General features: G+C 46.2%; 1 protein-coding gene across 1 annotated transcript in view; it reads left to right on the top strand.

Annotated features, from left to right (window-relative positions):
- The first annotated feature begins 5,181 nt into the window (after positions 1 to 5,181).
- The window catches only part of LOC144120263 (uncharacterized), a 51,967-nt gene continuing 40,220 nt past the window's right edge, over positions 5,182 to 16,928 (top strand). The window contains exons 1-2 of the mRNA XM_077652659.1: positions 5,182 to 5,474; positions 15,169 to 15,550. Of these exons, the coding sequence (XP_077508785.1) occupies positions 5,182 to 5,474; positions 15,169 to 15,550 (675 nt within the window). The remainder of the gene's footprint in view (positions 5,475 to 15,168; positions 15,551 to 16,928) is intronic.

Genomic DNA, 16,928 nt, shown 5'->3' with positions numbered 1-16,928 from the left:
ATAATAGATAAAATGTTAGCGGAACTTGCAACGTAATATATCTATTTATGCCAAGTATTCACTACAGATTCGAACCATTTGAATGAAACTTTGAGCACAGGATTAGGTGCAGCGCATTTGGCAGGCACGCTGAGGTTGTGACAAACAACTTGCTGGTACCCCTCAGGAGGAAGGCGTATAAATGTTGTACCTTAAGAGTGCTCACTCAAGGGGCTGAAACCTAGAAGCCAACTTAAAGAACTTAAGTTATGACGCTGGACAACATTGCGCGGTAGCGAAAGAGAAATATTCAAGGCAACATTAAGAGGCCTACAGAATCAAATGACTGGACAGTAGCCGTATTCGGTGCGGAACAGGCTTATGTGTAGAGATGGGATAAAAAAGCAATGACGTCGCCACACCTATCCAGGCCGAGAGCTAGTGGAGGTGAAGTAAGAGTCCCTTTGTTCTCCGTTCAAGTCAGCCATGTATGGCTGATTTTGATAATGATGGCTGCCTGGTCGTTTGGCCACTTCGGTCCCTCTAGCTTTACGTGCGCTTGCTTAGTTATATCCACACGGGCAGAAATGCAAAGAGAAAATTAAAAGATGACGGGCTAAATAGTATACGAAGAAAATAAGCTCCGCGTATCCTCAAGAAACAGCGCCAGCTAACAAGAGCGAAACTTATTTTGTGTGGTTACAGCGGCATTGTAGGTTTTAGTTAGTAAATAAATAATCTAGTATCTCAGTGAACACGCCCACCGAATTCTTGAAATAACTTGAAATAAAGAATTGGATTGAACTTCATTGAATTGAACTGGTAGCCCAAATTAAGCTCAAGTATTATGTGTTTGGTATAGTGTCCGTAATAATGAAAATAAAATAAGGTTCTTTTGAGAAAATTATAACTAAAACTTGACCTTGCAGGAATTAAAAATGTTTGTGAGAGGAGAGGTGCTCGTGGTGTTGATTTTCCGAAGCCACCATCAAATCTCTTTAATTTGCCTCAGTATGATTAACACATCGGTCATACGAGGATTCCTCAAAGAATTCAACTAGGACGATTCTTGCGGGAGTTCACGAAGTGAGACAGCGAAGAATGTGCTCTTAAGATCTGTTTGTAGCTGGATAGATTGGGAACAAAGAATCATGAAATAAGTAAACTCTAGATCTAACAACTATTACGACATAAAGTAATTAGAAATTACCGTTCTACAGAGAATACTAGAAGCCGCAGGGATATGGAATGACTTCTGATGCCAATTCCCCAAACACAGTGTACCATCAGCGTGAAATGAAACGCGAACAAGAAAGGAAATACACATTCGAAAACACCAGTGTATTAGTTCCTACAGAGAAAATACAGACGGGGTTGATTAAGACTTCTAAAAAACGGTCTTCGCGTCTTCGATGTGATAAATTTTCTCTAGTCCTGAGCTTTTTCTGCTTAAATTGATATCATTATCATTTGGCAGTTCGTGTTTAGGTTCTCTTGTTGGCGTTTCATTTGATACTGATAGTTACCGGAGTGAAGCTTAGGAAGGCAGCAGTATAGTGCATGTCGGAAGGCGTACGCCTGTCGACATGCACTATGTCGACAGGCACAGCATAACGATCCAATATTGCAAGTCGAACATCTAATTCGGAATGCGAAATATTTGCGGCTATTTGTTTTGTGCTAGGTTGGCACCCTTTCAATATGGCTCCAGTACGCCTGGAAAGACTTGAAGGCCGCCTAAGGTGCCACATTTCCCGCTAGAACACCTCGTCTCGCAGTTGCGGCGCTGTCTCATGTTATACGGCCGCCCGGCCCTTATAACTAAAGCTCAGATGGGCGCACATAGTAAACTGCATTAGGAAGCTTCAATTTCCCGCGGCTGCGGAACAAGTGACCAAGGCGGTAATCAGAACTGCGACGCAGCGGAGGATGCTAAGAATCTCTGGCTCCTGACAGGCTGCAATTGGAAATTGAGCTTGGCGACGTTCAACTCCAGAACCTTATCGAGTGAAGCTAGCCTAGTAGTGCTGTTCGAGAAACTCGCAGGTATTAAATGAGATTTCATAGCTAGTGCTTACTGAGGTTGTGGTTGGGAGAACAGATGAAGCATATACAGTGTCAAAGAGCGAGCACCGGCTAGGCTATAGTGGTTTAGTGGACAGGAGGTAGCTAGGTAAGGGAGTCATGATAAACAAGGAGATAGGTTGCAGCATAGATAGAGATTGATCATCATTAACGAGAGGATGGCAATAATCGCAATAAAAAGAAAGGTGCAAATTGAAGGTTTTATATGCCTACGGACCTTCGTCGAGTCATGATGACGTCATAGTGTAAAGTTTAACGTGAAAAGTCGAGCCAGTTGGTACGTAGTCATGTTTAACGTGCGTAAAAAAGACGAAGACACGAAGGCGAAGAAAAGACGAAGTCTAAAGGTGCTATGAATGCGTGGAATCGACGATGAGTAAACTAAAAACGCAGTACAGTCCCCTTAGGGGCTATTTCAATTCCAACGTAGGCGAGAAGGTGGCAGGTCAGAACGCAGTGGGGGCTTTGGCAAATAGAAGGGGGGTTCGAGGGATTGAGCGCGCTTTTTAGATCGGAGGCATTCTGAAAGCTCAAAAAAGGAAATTGGTCATTGCAACGGATGTACGCCCCACGATACAAGAGGGCAATGTAATTACTATTATAGATGTCATAGTTAAAATAGCCGATGAATTGTATTAGGTGAAGCAATCGGGACACTAATGATTAAGCCAGTGGGGGGAACGTGCCTCCCGTAACGAAAGAAGAGCAAATGAAACTTTCCAGGCACTGCGAAGAGGGAAAGTTGCTGGTGAGGATTAGATAACTAGAGATTTGCGCAAGATCGGCAATTTGTGATATAAATACTTGCCACCCTGTATACTCAGTGCATCACTATGTCGAAAGTACCGGAATCTGGGAAGAAAGCCAACATTATCTTAATGCATAAAAAAGAGGGCATGAAAGGCTTTAGAAATTGCAGACCGATCAGCTTACTTTCTGTTCTTTACAACGTCAGACTTCAGAAACCGGAAGGACCAGGCTGGCTTTTGTAAAAGCTTCTTCACTGCATATCTAATTCAGACCATGATTCAGGTGATAGTGAAGTGCGCAGAATGTTATAAACGTTCATTTACATACTTAATAGATTAGAAGAATAAAATTCAGTCTTGTGGTCATTGCGCAGCCTAGGTGTGAAGAGGCGTTATGTAAAACTTCTGCACAATAGCTAGAGCGGTAGCACAGTTACCATAGTCCTTCAGAAAGACAGTTATCAAATACCGATCAGTCACGGTGGCAGGCAAACAGAAGCGTTCTTTCCGGTACTACTAACCACGTGTTCGAAGGAGATATCCAGCGAAATGTTTTGGGAAGAGCTGGCTATAAAAGCTAATGAACAGTACTTTAGCAGTCCCCAATATGCCCATGACAGTGGATTGCTAAGGAATCAGGGGCGCCGTTTTAAAGCATGATAATAACCTAATTAGGCAAATCAGGATGGATGGCGTAAAAATTAATATGAAGAAATATAAAGCATTGTTCAACATAGCTGGATGGAAATCAAAATTTATTATAGGCAGGGAAGCATTTAGATATTGTATGGGAAGACATCTATTAAGGGCACTTCGTGACAGCAGATACGGGCCATGAGAGTGGAATAACTAGACGAATGGAGTGGTATGCATTTGGCAGGCGCTCAAAGGCCATGAATAGGAGTTTGGTTTGGTTTAAGGGGGTTTAACGTCCCAAAGCGACTCAGGCTATGAGAGACGCCGTAGTGAAGGGCTCCGGAAATTTCGACCACCTGAGGTTCTTTAACGTGCTCTGACATCGCACAGTACACGGGCCTCTAGAAATTGGCCTCTATAGAAATTCGACCGCCACGGCTGCGATCAAGCCCGCGTCTTTCGGGCCAGCAGCCGAGCGCCATATCCACTCAGCCAGCGCGGCGGCTCATGAATAGGAGTGTGCGATTGCTCGCAAACAGGAAAGTATATTCCGTTCAGGCACCCGTTAGGTTCTCCAATCGAGAAAAAGGTGAAAATGGTTGGAACCCCCAAATTTCAGATCAATAGGTCGGATGGTCCAAAATTTAAGATTCATGCACGGGGCGCACTTCCTTGTTCAAAAACACATTTACGCGTAATTATTTTTTTTTATCATCGATGTTATTTTCGCAACGAAAACTCAGGGGTGGTATGCTCTACAATATTTCGCCGCGTGAGAGAAGAAAAATTTTACAGCACCAGACAGCACTTCCTAGGCGCACAGTGGAACTAATGCTAGTCCATGCTAATTTCTTGTTTTTTAAAAGCGATATTTTTCTGAATGCAAAAAAATGGCTCAGTTATTCTGTAGAACAGAGATTATACTGCCTGCATCACCAGCTTCTCGAAGAATACCCTGGACGCTTCATAAAACAAGTTTGAAGACTAGCGTCTACAAACCTAGACACGGTGCCACAGGCTGATATAAAGGCTTTTACGTTACCGGTACTAACCTATGAGATTGAAAAATGGATGTAAATGAAAAGGGTTGAAATTATATTGAGGTAAGCACAGCGGGATGTTTGTAAGGAAAACTATAGGTGTAACTTAAGACACCTGATGAGAGCAGAGTAGGCCAGGGATAAAACAGGAGTTAATGATGTCTTATTCTAAATCAACAAGAAGAAATGGGCATGGGCCGGGTGTGCGATGCCGAGAAAATGTAAGCGGTGGTCCCATAACATAACGGTTTGGATTCTAAGAGAGGGCCAGCGCAGCAGTGGGCATCAGAGAGTCTGTTGGGCTTATCTACTCAGGTAGCTTGTGGGGATGAGGTGTCTTCAGCTGACACAGGAGAGTTCGTCAATTGGAGTGGCATGGAAGAGGCCTTTATCGTGTGGTGGATGCATTTTTAATGATGACAGAGGAATATTCGTTGTGTTAATCACGAAATAAAAACAACGTCACTAAATGTGAAGCATTATCACTGGCCAAAACGGCAGTTATGGATTCTTGCGGCCTAAAAGGCGATCGCGTGATACAGAAAGACTGTTCAGCATTTTGACTATGAGGACATAGAGTACAGTCAATCAAATGAAGCTGGTGCTGTACCTTGTACTTACTGGAGGATGAAGTGCGGCTCAAGCGCAAGCAGCGTCAAATTTGGTCGGGCTTGGGGCTCAGGAAGGCGGAGATGTTCATATTGGCTTTCGTGGGCGGCAACCTGGCGCTAGTGGGCATGCTGCTGGTCACCATGATCCTGTACGTTTGCGGCCTTCTCATCACGGCGTGGGGCGGTGAAGAAGGCTTCTGCAGCTTCCGGTCGGGCCGATGGTGCTTCTCCCTGGGCGCCTGCGTCTTCGTGCTCCTCTTCGGCGTGGTGGCGGTGGCCACTACCGCGGGCTTGACGGCCGCCTTCCTGGCCACTAGGTGTGCCTGCGGCCTGGCCAACGACCTTGGTTCACAAGGGCTCGCTGATCCTATCAGGTCTGTCTATGAAGTCATAGGCAGTGATATGTACATTCGTTTCGTCAGCCTCAGCATAACGACTGCCTGTATTTATGTCTGCACGTTGGTCCGTCCGTCTATCGTATGTCTGTTTGTGTCCATATGTTAGTCCGTCTGTCTGTGTTGTTCTGGCTGAACTTTGTAGAGGCGAACTTAACGCAGTTTTCATTCTTGTCTTCCTGTCTCATCAACACCATCATATGCCATACCACCCTTTTCAAGGCGTCATTATTTCGCTTACAGTTAGAGACGAACAACCTGCCTAACGACTCTCCTGGCCTTATTCAATGCTTATGAGGCCTTAATTAATTTTTTGTTTATACGTCGAGTATAACCCAGGATAAATACGCTGACTCTCCTGGCCTTATTCAATGCTTATGAGGCTTTAATTTTTTGTGCATACGTTGAGTATAACCCAGGATAAATACGCTGCATTCACGTTTCGCTTCTTCAAACATTTTCCTTACAGCACTTCCTATTGCAGACAAGGTTCCTAACCTCGGCTTAGTAAGAAGCGTTGTCCTGGCTATGCGGCGGACACCTACTACTAAGTAGACACTTGATCACTACTGCTACTATGCAATATGATCTCGCGCGGCCAGCCCATGCGCATAGCTTATTCCTTGGGACTTGTTCTAGCTTAGTCATTTGATCTGATGTCTACGATGTTGGGACGAGGCGATGGGCGCCGCGTGACCGTTTATTTTCAGGCCAGCGCAGTAGGAGTCACAGCAGTTAAGATGAAACAGCCAGCCGCGACGTGGCACAACAGTTGCGTTGCGGGGGGGGGGGGGGGGGAGGCAGGTGAGGTGGAGCGTCGTGCTCTGAACGTTGCACATATGCAGGGGAGGCAAGAACCACAACCGTTCAGAGGACGGGTCGGTCAGAGGGCGAACGCAATCGGGACGCTGTCAGCGGCAGGAAACTTCCATGTATACCGTTGTCCAGCCAATACAAACGTAGGCGCCAATCCCTCCGGTAGCAGTGGGAGGAAATCCAGCTGGAGCATTGTATCGTTGTCATGGCAACGGCACCCAGCACAAAAAAAAAAACGACCTATCTCTGAGCACGATTGGAACCGCCGCACGCGGTAAGAAAGAAGCGTCGTTTACAGTGCCTCAAACAAATCGCCCATCGCCGCAGCCTGTCAGGCTGCGTGCATATGCACGATTTATTATTTTTTTAAACATCAGGTCTCCTTTAGTCACCAGGTGCGTTTATGTACTTGAAACCGGATTTAATAAGCATTTGCTACCTCTGAGGGTGCTCGCAACCGCGCTGAATGACAAGATGCTCAAGTCCGCGGTAATAATTTTCTGGCACTATACACGCTTGTTGTAAGTATTCTAAAACCGAAACAGAACCATCATGCCTCGTAGCCGCATTAAAGGAAAGAGAAAAGATTGCGAAGGCGTGATTGAGAAAGCCATTTAATGTTTTTTTTCGGCGTGCTTACGACTTTGATGTGATAAAGATATAGCAAAAATCGAAAACGTGCAAAGGCGGGCTGTGCACTTCGTTTACAATAAATTCAAGAGAACTGATTCCCCATCTGCTTTAATGGCCTCCAACGAAATTAAACCTCGTCATATAAGGCGGAAAATTGCTCGATTAACGTTTCTTCATTCACTCATCCGGGGAAAGTTTGGAATTTCTTTTTCACCTTATGTTACACCTTCAACTACACGAAAAACCCGTCACCAACATACCCATGCCCTAACAGCATATTTTGCGAAAACAAACTTGTGTAAATACTCATACTTTCCGCGCACAATAAACGATTGGAATGCACTGCCTGAACAGATTGTCTCAAGTGACAGTTTGTAAAGAAATCTTAGCAATGAATTTTGATGTGCAGATTTTTGTGCAATGTATTTCCTTTGACTTGTTTCGTTCATTTGAGTCATGTGTCAAACCTTTTGTCTATGTAATAACTTTATGGCGTTTGTAAATATGCCTTGTTATCTGCCCTTCCTGCTTGGACCACATGAGGTCCGCAGTATTAAGTAAATAAAAAAAGCAATTTTTTACAGCGACCACTGTTAAGTGCAAGTTCCCGGGTTTCGCGTCGTCGTTCTCGTCGTCGTATGAGTAGTAGTGTGTCGTAGTCGTCGGCGTAACTGGTGGCAGTGTTGTCATGGGAGTCACTGAGAGTTTGGTCACAGTACAAGAAGGCGACGAAGCGAGTGGAAGAATCCGTAACCGATGGGTAGTTACCACCGGAGCCATCCGAGGTATGGGTACCATTGAAGGAGGATATCGCGAGAACGGAGGAGTGCCCAACTGCAGGATGGTTACCGTGAAAGGAGAGGGTTGTGGCGAGAGCATAGAAAGGTGTAACCGGGGGACGGTTACCCCGGAAACCGTGGAAGGAGGAAGATACAGCGAGTGCATAGGAAAGCTTAGCGGGATAATAGTTAGCCTTGAAGGAGAAATGTATGGCGGGAAAGTAAGGCGCTGGCGGAGGATGGTTGCTATGAGAACCACACTAAGCGCAGTTGTCCTTGAAGGAGGACAGCTAGATGAGAGCGTAGGTAAGAGGAGGTGGCTAGCAAGGGAACCATGCGAATAGTGGTTGCCGTGAACGGAGGATATAGAGTACCGCGAGGACGGAGGAATGTGGAACGGTCCATCTGAGGCAGCTGCTGAGAAGCGCGCCGCCCGAGGAGATGGTCATCAGTAGCGCTGAGCGCCTAGAGCGGCGGTCTAAAGAGGAGAGCTAGTCGAAAACCGAATATGTGGTGAAAACTAAAAACAGCGCTCTGGGGGAACTATTGTGGTGAAGTGTCGCTTTCATTTTCACTACCTCAACATATTGTGACGTATAAATACCATAAGAACTGTCGCCGAATCTTGCGCTGCACAGTGCTAACCATCTAGAATTTTTTTTGCATTTTCTGTAGATTTTTATGTTCCCCATAAGGTTAATTAGAGAGATAAGGGAGAGGCCTTTGCTCTACAGTGGCTGTAGTCAGGCTGTTGATTGTGATGGGTATGTTACGTGCATTGTTGGGATCTGACACAATTTTCTGAGTTGTTATGATTTTATGTATGTCATAAGTGCTCCGGTTTTGCCTGCAGTTGTCGGTAAAGGAATGAACACAGTAAAACCCGTTGTCGTTTAGCTCGCTTACTGAGCCATAGGCGCGGAAGTCGATTTATGTAGTTAATTTAGCTCTCTGGGTGTAACACGAGCATTCTTTCATTTTCGACTTTTCCTTTCCGAGAAGGTCGCACAAGGGTGTTATTTTCGACTCTGGCGCAGTAACTACCCTACCAAAAAATACAGCACAATTTTCTTTTGTTGCCACAACATACTTTCCTGTTTTTTTGGGACCTGATCACAGAAATCTTGTCGAGGCAATAGGATTTTGTTCTACTATTACGTAATTCCGTGCCATAACAAAAGAGCCAGCTTTGTGGCGTCAAGGACACTTTCGCAATACTGCAGAATAATCTGCCGTAACGACAGGACGAAAAAATATGTTGTCGTATTTTGTAACCGGCTGTGTCGTATTTATCGATCGGGCATGAAATCCAGAGGGAAAATTGGCACTTTTATTTTCCTGTTTGCTGATCTGCGTTCGAACACCACACATGTGGACATTCCGGCATAAGTGTGCTGTTAAATACGGAAATATGCAAGAGAAGAGGAGAACGCGTGAGATCTGCAAAGAAAAAATGATGCTGCCTTTGGAAGGATGAAAGAGGCTTATTGCACGAGATATTTACGCCGCTGTAGTTGTGGTTGTAGCCGCCGCTATAGTCACGCGATAAGCTTATGAATAAAATGGGCCTTTCAAGCTTGCCATGAGATGACGCCATTCCAGCTTCTGGCATGGCTGCACATTTGTTAGGACGCCGTAGATTTCATCAGGTGCGTCAAGGGATTAGAACGGCTAATCCAGCAAGGGGTTAGCCGCCTCATGTGCGGAACTTAAAGCAGGAAGTGGAAGTGATGCACTCTTACATTTCATGAGCATCGTCAAACTTTCATTGATGTCACCACGGACGTCAGTGAAACCAAACGCGTCTCAAGGCATGCCATACCTTTCCCTCTGAATTCGTGCTCTGCGACAGTACTATTTCGCAGCGTCTGGGGCGGCCTCCTCCTCGTTTTGACAGCTCTTTTATTACTTGCGTTTACACCCGAGTGTGATAAGCTTTGTAAAGGTTCCACAAAGATGGAACAAGCCTGGAAAAAACATGCATCACACCCCTTCACCCCTATTTATTTGAGTATTTGTTGACCCAGCCATAACCAATGAGGCGGCGCCTTCTCTCATTTTCTCCTTATTATATTGACATGCTATGCATAATACAATCACAAGGTAAAGACGGGAGTCCCAGAATTGCAGGCTGAGGTGGAACATTCGATTAGGTGTTGCAAAGTTAAATAAAACATGTACAAAGATGCATAAACAAAACTCTCCATCGCAAGATATGAAAAGAAGATTAGAACAAAGTATTGAATGCACAGCAAGCGAAACGGAGGAAAATTAAATCTTCTTGTCGATTAACCTAGCATAATGAATGTTGTCATTAGTTTTTTATGAACTTCCGCGCAAACGCCGTGCGCTGCCCCAACAGATGCAACAGATAGCGACCCAGCGCAAGTAGGGACACAGAGGCGCAAAACAAAAGACGGCGGCTAAACCGCCTCCGGCATCGCTAGCCTTCCATGACTCTCTAGTGAACGATTATGATGCTATGGCAAGAAAACTTCAGTGGAGTGAATATGAGCTGCGGCTGGCTACGCTATGACAACAGTGCTTGTTTCAGAGGTTCAAGGAATGCTTCAAACAGGCATTTTTCTCACTCTCTGTGCCGCCCTCATGACCTTGGTTGTCTTCAGGAGAGAGTTTTTTCGGATCTTCTTTAAAACGACGCACGCGTAACAGAGGCCGCTGCAGTGCGTATTCTTTGCCTCCCGGCTGCGGAATCTCGTCCTGCTCCGACCGACAAGTCAGGAAAGTGAGACCTGCGCGATTAAATTTAATGGACATATACCCAACACGACGGGCAACCATTGTCGATAATCAACAGACCTATTCCTGAGTGATTAGTTTGTTTCAGAATTTGGTTGTACGTAAAGTGTTTTGAGTTCTAATTTTCTATGAAGTAGACGAACTTATAACCTGTGATGACTGTATATAGCCCCATCAGTGAACTGATCAGCTAACACTCAAGAGATCCCAGCGACCGAGATCTCTTGCTACTGAAGTGCACTGAATAGTGCGGACAAGAATTTTTTTAAGGGGGTGAGGGGAGATAGATGCCTGACGGGGCAGGCAACAGCTGGTTGAATGAGGCGCCAATAACGCGGATTTGCTCGAATGCACTTCGCACCTACAATACGCTTTGATTTTCAGTTTGTTTGAGCGCAGTGGGTTTTAATTATCAATGCTGCGTTTGCAAACGATAATTTAGTCAGCCATTGAACCCGCACCTGTTTCTCTAAACTAACCTTATTTTTTTGCTTACAGAAAACATAAGAAAAAAGAAACATCGACGAAGAAATAAAACGTTCAATTTTCCTAAAGTAATTAACACTTTTGGAGTGCAAAGGGTGGTAGGAGTTTACACAAAAGGATAAGTAGCTCTGGCGTTAACCGGGGTCATCATGCAGAATGTGTTATGAATAATTGTTTCCCGCCCGACTACACTGAACCTTCAAGAGGGCAAAACGGTACCGCTATTGCCAGCAGGCTGAAATCACGTAAGACTAGGGCGTTCGGCCCAGATCTTCGTACGGTGACAACTGGCCGGTGCGCCCTGTTTCTCGCCTCTCTCTCGGGTGTTACCGCTGCTGTCAGCCACGTCACAATGCGCACTTTCGTCCCCGGAGCCAAACATCATGTTACGGTTCCTCAACTGATCCTCCGCTGCCGCATTGCCAGCCTGTTCCTTCTTGGCGCCCATCCTATCCGCCTGATTCTTGGTATTGTCGGCTGCGGCATTGTGGAAGTTATGGAATGTTTTCCGGCATCGGATGAAAGCGTGACCCAGGCTCCAACTTATCGCACGCGTCGATCTGCATCATCTCGCCTCCGCCGGAAAAATAGCCGGCACGACCGATTGGAGTGATGGACGTCTGCCGTGTGAAGAGATTCCTCGCCTGTGGTCAAGTAAAGGAACAAAGCGCACGTGATCGTTGATGGTGCACCTGTAGTGTCCTTAGTTGATACCAGAGCTACAAGTTCTTTTATGAGTGCTGTTATAAGTGTCTAATCAGGCAAAAATTTCTGTTCCGAGGGGGGGGGGGGAATGTCCAGTAGTGTGGTGTGAACGCCGGACCGTTGTCTGCGATTCGAGTGTGCAATTTAAAAGTTTGTTTTGGAGATTCATTATCTAGGCCAGAAAATAGTGGCGCTCGCTCGATCGACATACGACGTCGTACCTGGGCTCGAGTTTTCGCAGATGTGCGGCGCTAAATTCGACTGTCACACTGTCTCACCGCTGGCCTTATGGAAGACTCGTGCAGTGGTGAGAGTGTGTTTGTATTCCTCGCGGTACCGTCGTGCCTCCTTGTTCGGCTGTATGCGTAACGGGTTCCTGCCCTGTTACCACTCTACATGTCTTATACGACTGTGGAGCTGATCCATTTGGCCTCCAAGAGGAAAAAAGTGTTATACCTGATGCCATGGCTTCCGTCATCATTGGTCGCACTGAACTGAGGACAGTGAATTGCTCAACAAAATCTGTAGCTCTGCCTCAAGGCTTCAAACTTGCATCATGCAGCCCCAACTCGCTAGCATCAGTTGCTTTGCTTACCGATGCCTTGTACACGACAGCTGCCGAGTTCCCGGACGAGTCGCGATTCATTCGCATGTTTGAAAATCGCTCTCCGCGCATTGGCGCAGTGCTCTGTTGGCCATCTTTCTGCAGCACTCCACCGTGTTTGACTTTTCCCAGCCATGCGGCCAACCATGCGGCCCACCGGGCTCTTCACAGGGTTCACACTGGCCCCTCATATCCGTGGCCTACGTGTGCCATCATCTGAACGGAAAGTCGTCGAGTCTTTGAGCTGGAAAAGTGATTCTTGTCCGGAAGGACGGCTGGTGACGTTCTTCCGTTGATTACCGCCGCCAGAATGGCGTTACTATAAAAGACGTCTAACATTTCACTGTATCAACGATGCCATCAACTGTCTTTTTCCGGCGTTCTTCTTTTCTTAGAACGGAGGGTATTGGCACATCCATATGCAACCAGCGGACAAAGAGAAAACGGCGTTATTAGACCTGATGACCTTTATGAATTTGATAGGATGCATTTCGGCCTTTGCAATGCGCTCGCCACTTTCGAGAGATTTAGGGACACTATACACCTCGGCTTGAAATGGGAGATATGCATGGGCTACCCGGACGATGTAGTCATTTTCGGAAAGATGGTACAATGACCCTTTAGCTCTTGTCCTCGACTATATCCGGAAAGTTGGTCGTGTACTCAGCTCTAAAGAATGCCTCTTTGGTGCGCGTCAAGCGTTAGTGCTTGGAGACCTCGGTGACAAAGACCCCGCCAAGACTGTAGCTGTCGAGCCGTTCAAGCCACCCCAGCGTGTCAAGAAGCTGAGCAGTTTCTTGGGTCTATGCTCATACTTTTGCCGGTTTATTCATCGCTTTATGGACATCGCATACCCCGTGGAATGCCTCCTTCACAGGGATGTGGCTTTCGAGTGGACCCCTGAGTGCGACTCCGCCTTCCGCCAACTAAAATTCCTTCTCACGTCGCACTGTTTGCTTCTTCGACACTTGGATCCATCCGCCCCCTATAGTAACTCATGTTGACAAAAGCGGTGCTGGAATCGGAGCTCTCCTTGTTCAGGGGGGTCAAAATATAAAGCGCGTTTTTGAGTACGCGAGTGGCTAACAATAAAAACAGGGCTTACCTTCGATCTTGACGGCCTTCAATTTCGCAGTCGAACTTTGTCTCGTAAAACGAAAAAACAAACAAGATTTTCACCTAATTTTACGTAATCTTGTAATTATCGAGCTATGTCACGCTCATAACGTCCGCCTTGCTTCACAGACCACCTGCACAGACCGCACCGACGTATCTTTCACGGTTCTTAAAATAAAAATTGCAAACGATTACAAAAGTCTCCTTGTATATCGCAGTGTTTGCAACAGAATAAATGTAACTCCTCGCCGTCCTGAAGCCGTTCTCTACCAAGCCACCCTTTCAAGTCCAAGAGGAGGAAGCAGTCACTAGTTGCAAGGCCGCGACTACAGAGAGGGTGATGGAAAAGTTCCCTACGAAATTCTTGAATCTTCTTGTTGGTTCAGGCAGCGGTGTGAGGACGCGCGTTGTCATGCATAAGGACTATTTCGTACGACAATTTCCAAACCGGAAATTTTAGATCGCACGTATGTTTCGTGAGCGTTTCGCACTAGGCAGCAGCTGTAACTTTAAAGGGAAAAGCTTCACTACGCTAGGTAAAGCGGTCGTCGCGTAGGCCGGAGAATGACCTCGAACGACCATCAACCCAAACACGTTAGCCGTGTATGGGCCTATGTGGTACAGTTATGGTGTCGCACCTTTGAACTCTTGACCTTGACCCATGGACTTTATTTGACCTTTGAAGTCTAACCTTTGACCTTAAGAAGATCCGATGAGGTGATGTGAAGCCACGTGATGACATCCAACGGGTGTGTCCTAAGACCATGTGATACCACGTGATGGCCAAGTGGTCGTGTGGGTATATTTAGAACGGCTGTCGCGAGCGTGTAGCGGAGCTGCCAAGGACGAGTCTGAGATGGTTAGCAAGCGTCCTTGCTTTCCGCTGTATTCCAGGGTTAGCCAAGTTAAGCCACTGCCATTTTTGTTTGTCAGTTGTTTAATTAAAGCAACCAAAAGAAGTCGATTTTGTCCCCAAGAACGGTATCAATCATTTTCCGACTCAAATAAGGAAATTGCTAGAATTTTTCCGGTTTTGTTGAAGTTAAATCTTGTCGCTGCACTATGACGTTGGAGCATAAGGGTATCTACGTCTCGTCACCCGCAGCAATAACCTGGACAAAACACCCAACAAATTTGTGCAGCTGATGGTTCTTCAGAACACAAAAATTCAATCACAGCCCGCACTTCGCAACTAGCGGGAGCAATAAATTTCGCCGACATTTTGTCTGCATTCACCATGCAGGAAACGACTACTGAATCTCATCAATAGCCTCAGTGGCTTTGGAAACAATCAATAGATGGCGTTGTAAGCGTAGTAGATGGTCCTGAACCGCCAGTATTTAATTATAAGCGAGCGGCTCTTATTTATCGAATACGCTTCGTATGGAGGTGAGCCAAAGAGCCCGCAGCGCAGGTGTTACTGGTTTTCTTTGTGTGTGTGTGTCTTGTCTTCTTCGCCCTGTGTTCGGTAGCGGTGTTTGTTAAATGACTGTGGAAAACTGACAACTCGCCCGACCGGCAGTTCTTTGCCGCTAGTTCGAATAAAATAAAAGCGTGTATGTGAGGCTTCAGCATGTGTGCATCGTGGAGAGGGCAGGAAATCATCGTGTTGAGAGGTTTATACCTAATGAAGGACTAAACGGCCAATATGGTACTTAATATTTAATTGTTTCGAAATTACATCTGTTATATCTCCCCATCCAACCGTGCGTCTATGCGTCGCGTACTGAGTTACGCTTCTTCACCTCCCCCGCCCCGCCCGCTACTCCTGCAGGTTCGGCCTATCCGTCGTGCGCGAGCACGCCAACCAACAGCGTGTGAGGGACCTGGCGTCAGCCGTGACCGTCGACAACTTGAGGCAGGCGCTCACACGTTTCAGCGCCTGCGGCGCGGAGCCTACAAGCGCGTACCACTTGGCCGGAGAGGCTCTTCTGCGCAACGCCTCCAAAGCCGTGGGCCTGGAGAAGGAGGTTGCTTTCATCTGGGAAGGATTTAACCAAACGGCGATCGATGCGCAGCTCGAAAACATCACAGGCCCCATGAATGTGACGGTGGACCTTAACAAGACGACCGAGTTGGCGCAAAAGATGAGAAGCCTGCTGAACATCTCGCTCGCCATACCGACTTCCCCCTCGGAACCAGATCTCAAGAGCCAGGTAAGTGCGGCCTTACTGGCTGTCTGTTTAGCGCCAGTTTGTTGTTATATTTCTTCCTGTATTGCCGCTTGCACTGAACGCAATGCGACGTTCAGTGTTTACGTTCAGTATCACCTTCAATGTTGAGCGCTGGTGATATGGAAATGCCGCACAGACTTAAATGCTTTCTTATCGTTCCACCCTCTTGGGAAAAGGAAAGAATTACACTGTCACGGTCGGCTAATTGGCATTTGTAAATCACACTGTGCTTTTCGTTGTAATCACACTGTGCTTTTCGTTCTTCATCATGTTATTCGCCGCTATAATGTTAGCATGTTACTCGCAGCATGTTACCATATTAACAAGCTATTATGCATTCGCAGCCACACCCTGGCCGTCTGCTTACATGCAGAGTCGTCTAAGAATGCACTCTACTCAATCATTATTTATCGTGCTTCAGTTAAACTTTCTTGTCTCCTTTCTTTGGTGCTGCCCCCTCTCAACATGTGCTTCTTTCATAATTTTGATGTTCCACATTATAAGCAGCTCCCCACACACTTTAGCAGCAGAAGAGGTTTTCTCCCCACACGTAAAAACTCAATCAACAAAACAGGAAAAAACTGCCGGAGAAGAATTATCAAGCACTGTCCATAGTGAGAACGGTATAGAAGATGCCCCTGGTAAGTAGTTAGAAGGGCTTGTGCTGTGTCTGTGTGCAAATTTGTGAAGGCAGAAAATTCAAACGACCGCTTTCTAAGCGGCTTCTTAAAACCTCGTGCCTCTAACGCTCTTAGAAGCTAAGGAGCGCCACGCACGCTTTTCGACGCTTGTCCCAACTTTCAGTCCTCTTTCTAGAATCGCAGCATGGTGTCCATCGAGATATGTGAGAGAGATACGGCGCCATTTCCTTTCCTCAAAAAGTAAATCTAATTTTCCGGGAGCCTAAGTGCAGCCACTCCCTGCAGACGAGTAGGTCTGCTGCTTCTATTAAGAAAACAAAAAAAATTGGCAGACACACATAAGACATCTTGCGTGTGGGAATGCAAAGGCAATGGTGACCTTGCTCTGTTGTTTACGCGTAATGTTTTTACTTGTATAAAGTTCTTCGCTACGAAAATCCAATATCAATCTGACATAGGATTAATCAGGGACCACATGCGTATTACTCCACCCGGAACGCTGTAAGACGAACGGTTGCATCACAGTTTTGGATGTAAACGTCTGGAATGGCATAAAATTGAAGGTGCATATTTTATCAGTTCGAATCCCTAACTACATGCAACGAGCAATCATATGACACTACCTGCAATGCTGTACGACAAATGATTACGTCAGAATTTTGATACGAGTTTTGTCAGGAAAACTGACGCCACATGGAGGTCGGCCAGTGGCGAGTATA

The sequence above is a fragment of the Amblyomma americanum genome, chromosome 2, assembly GCF_052857255.1.
Source record: "Amblyomma americanum isolate KBUSLIRL-KWMA chromosome 2, ASM5285725v1, whole genome shotgun sequence".
In the NCBI taxonomy this organism is placed as follows: Eukaryota; Metazoa; Arthropoda; class Arachnida; order Ixodida; family Ixodidae; genus Amblyomma; species Amblyomma americanum.
The sequence above is the reverse complement of the archived record's forward strand: the minus strand, read 5'-3'. Positions and strand labels throughout refer to the sequence as shown.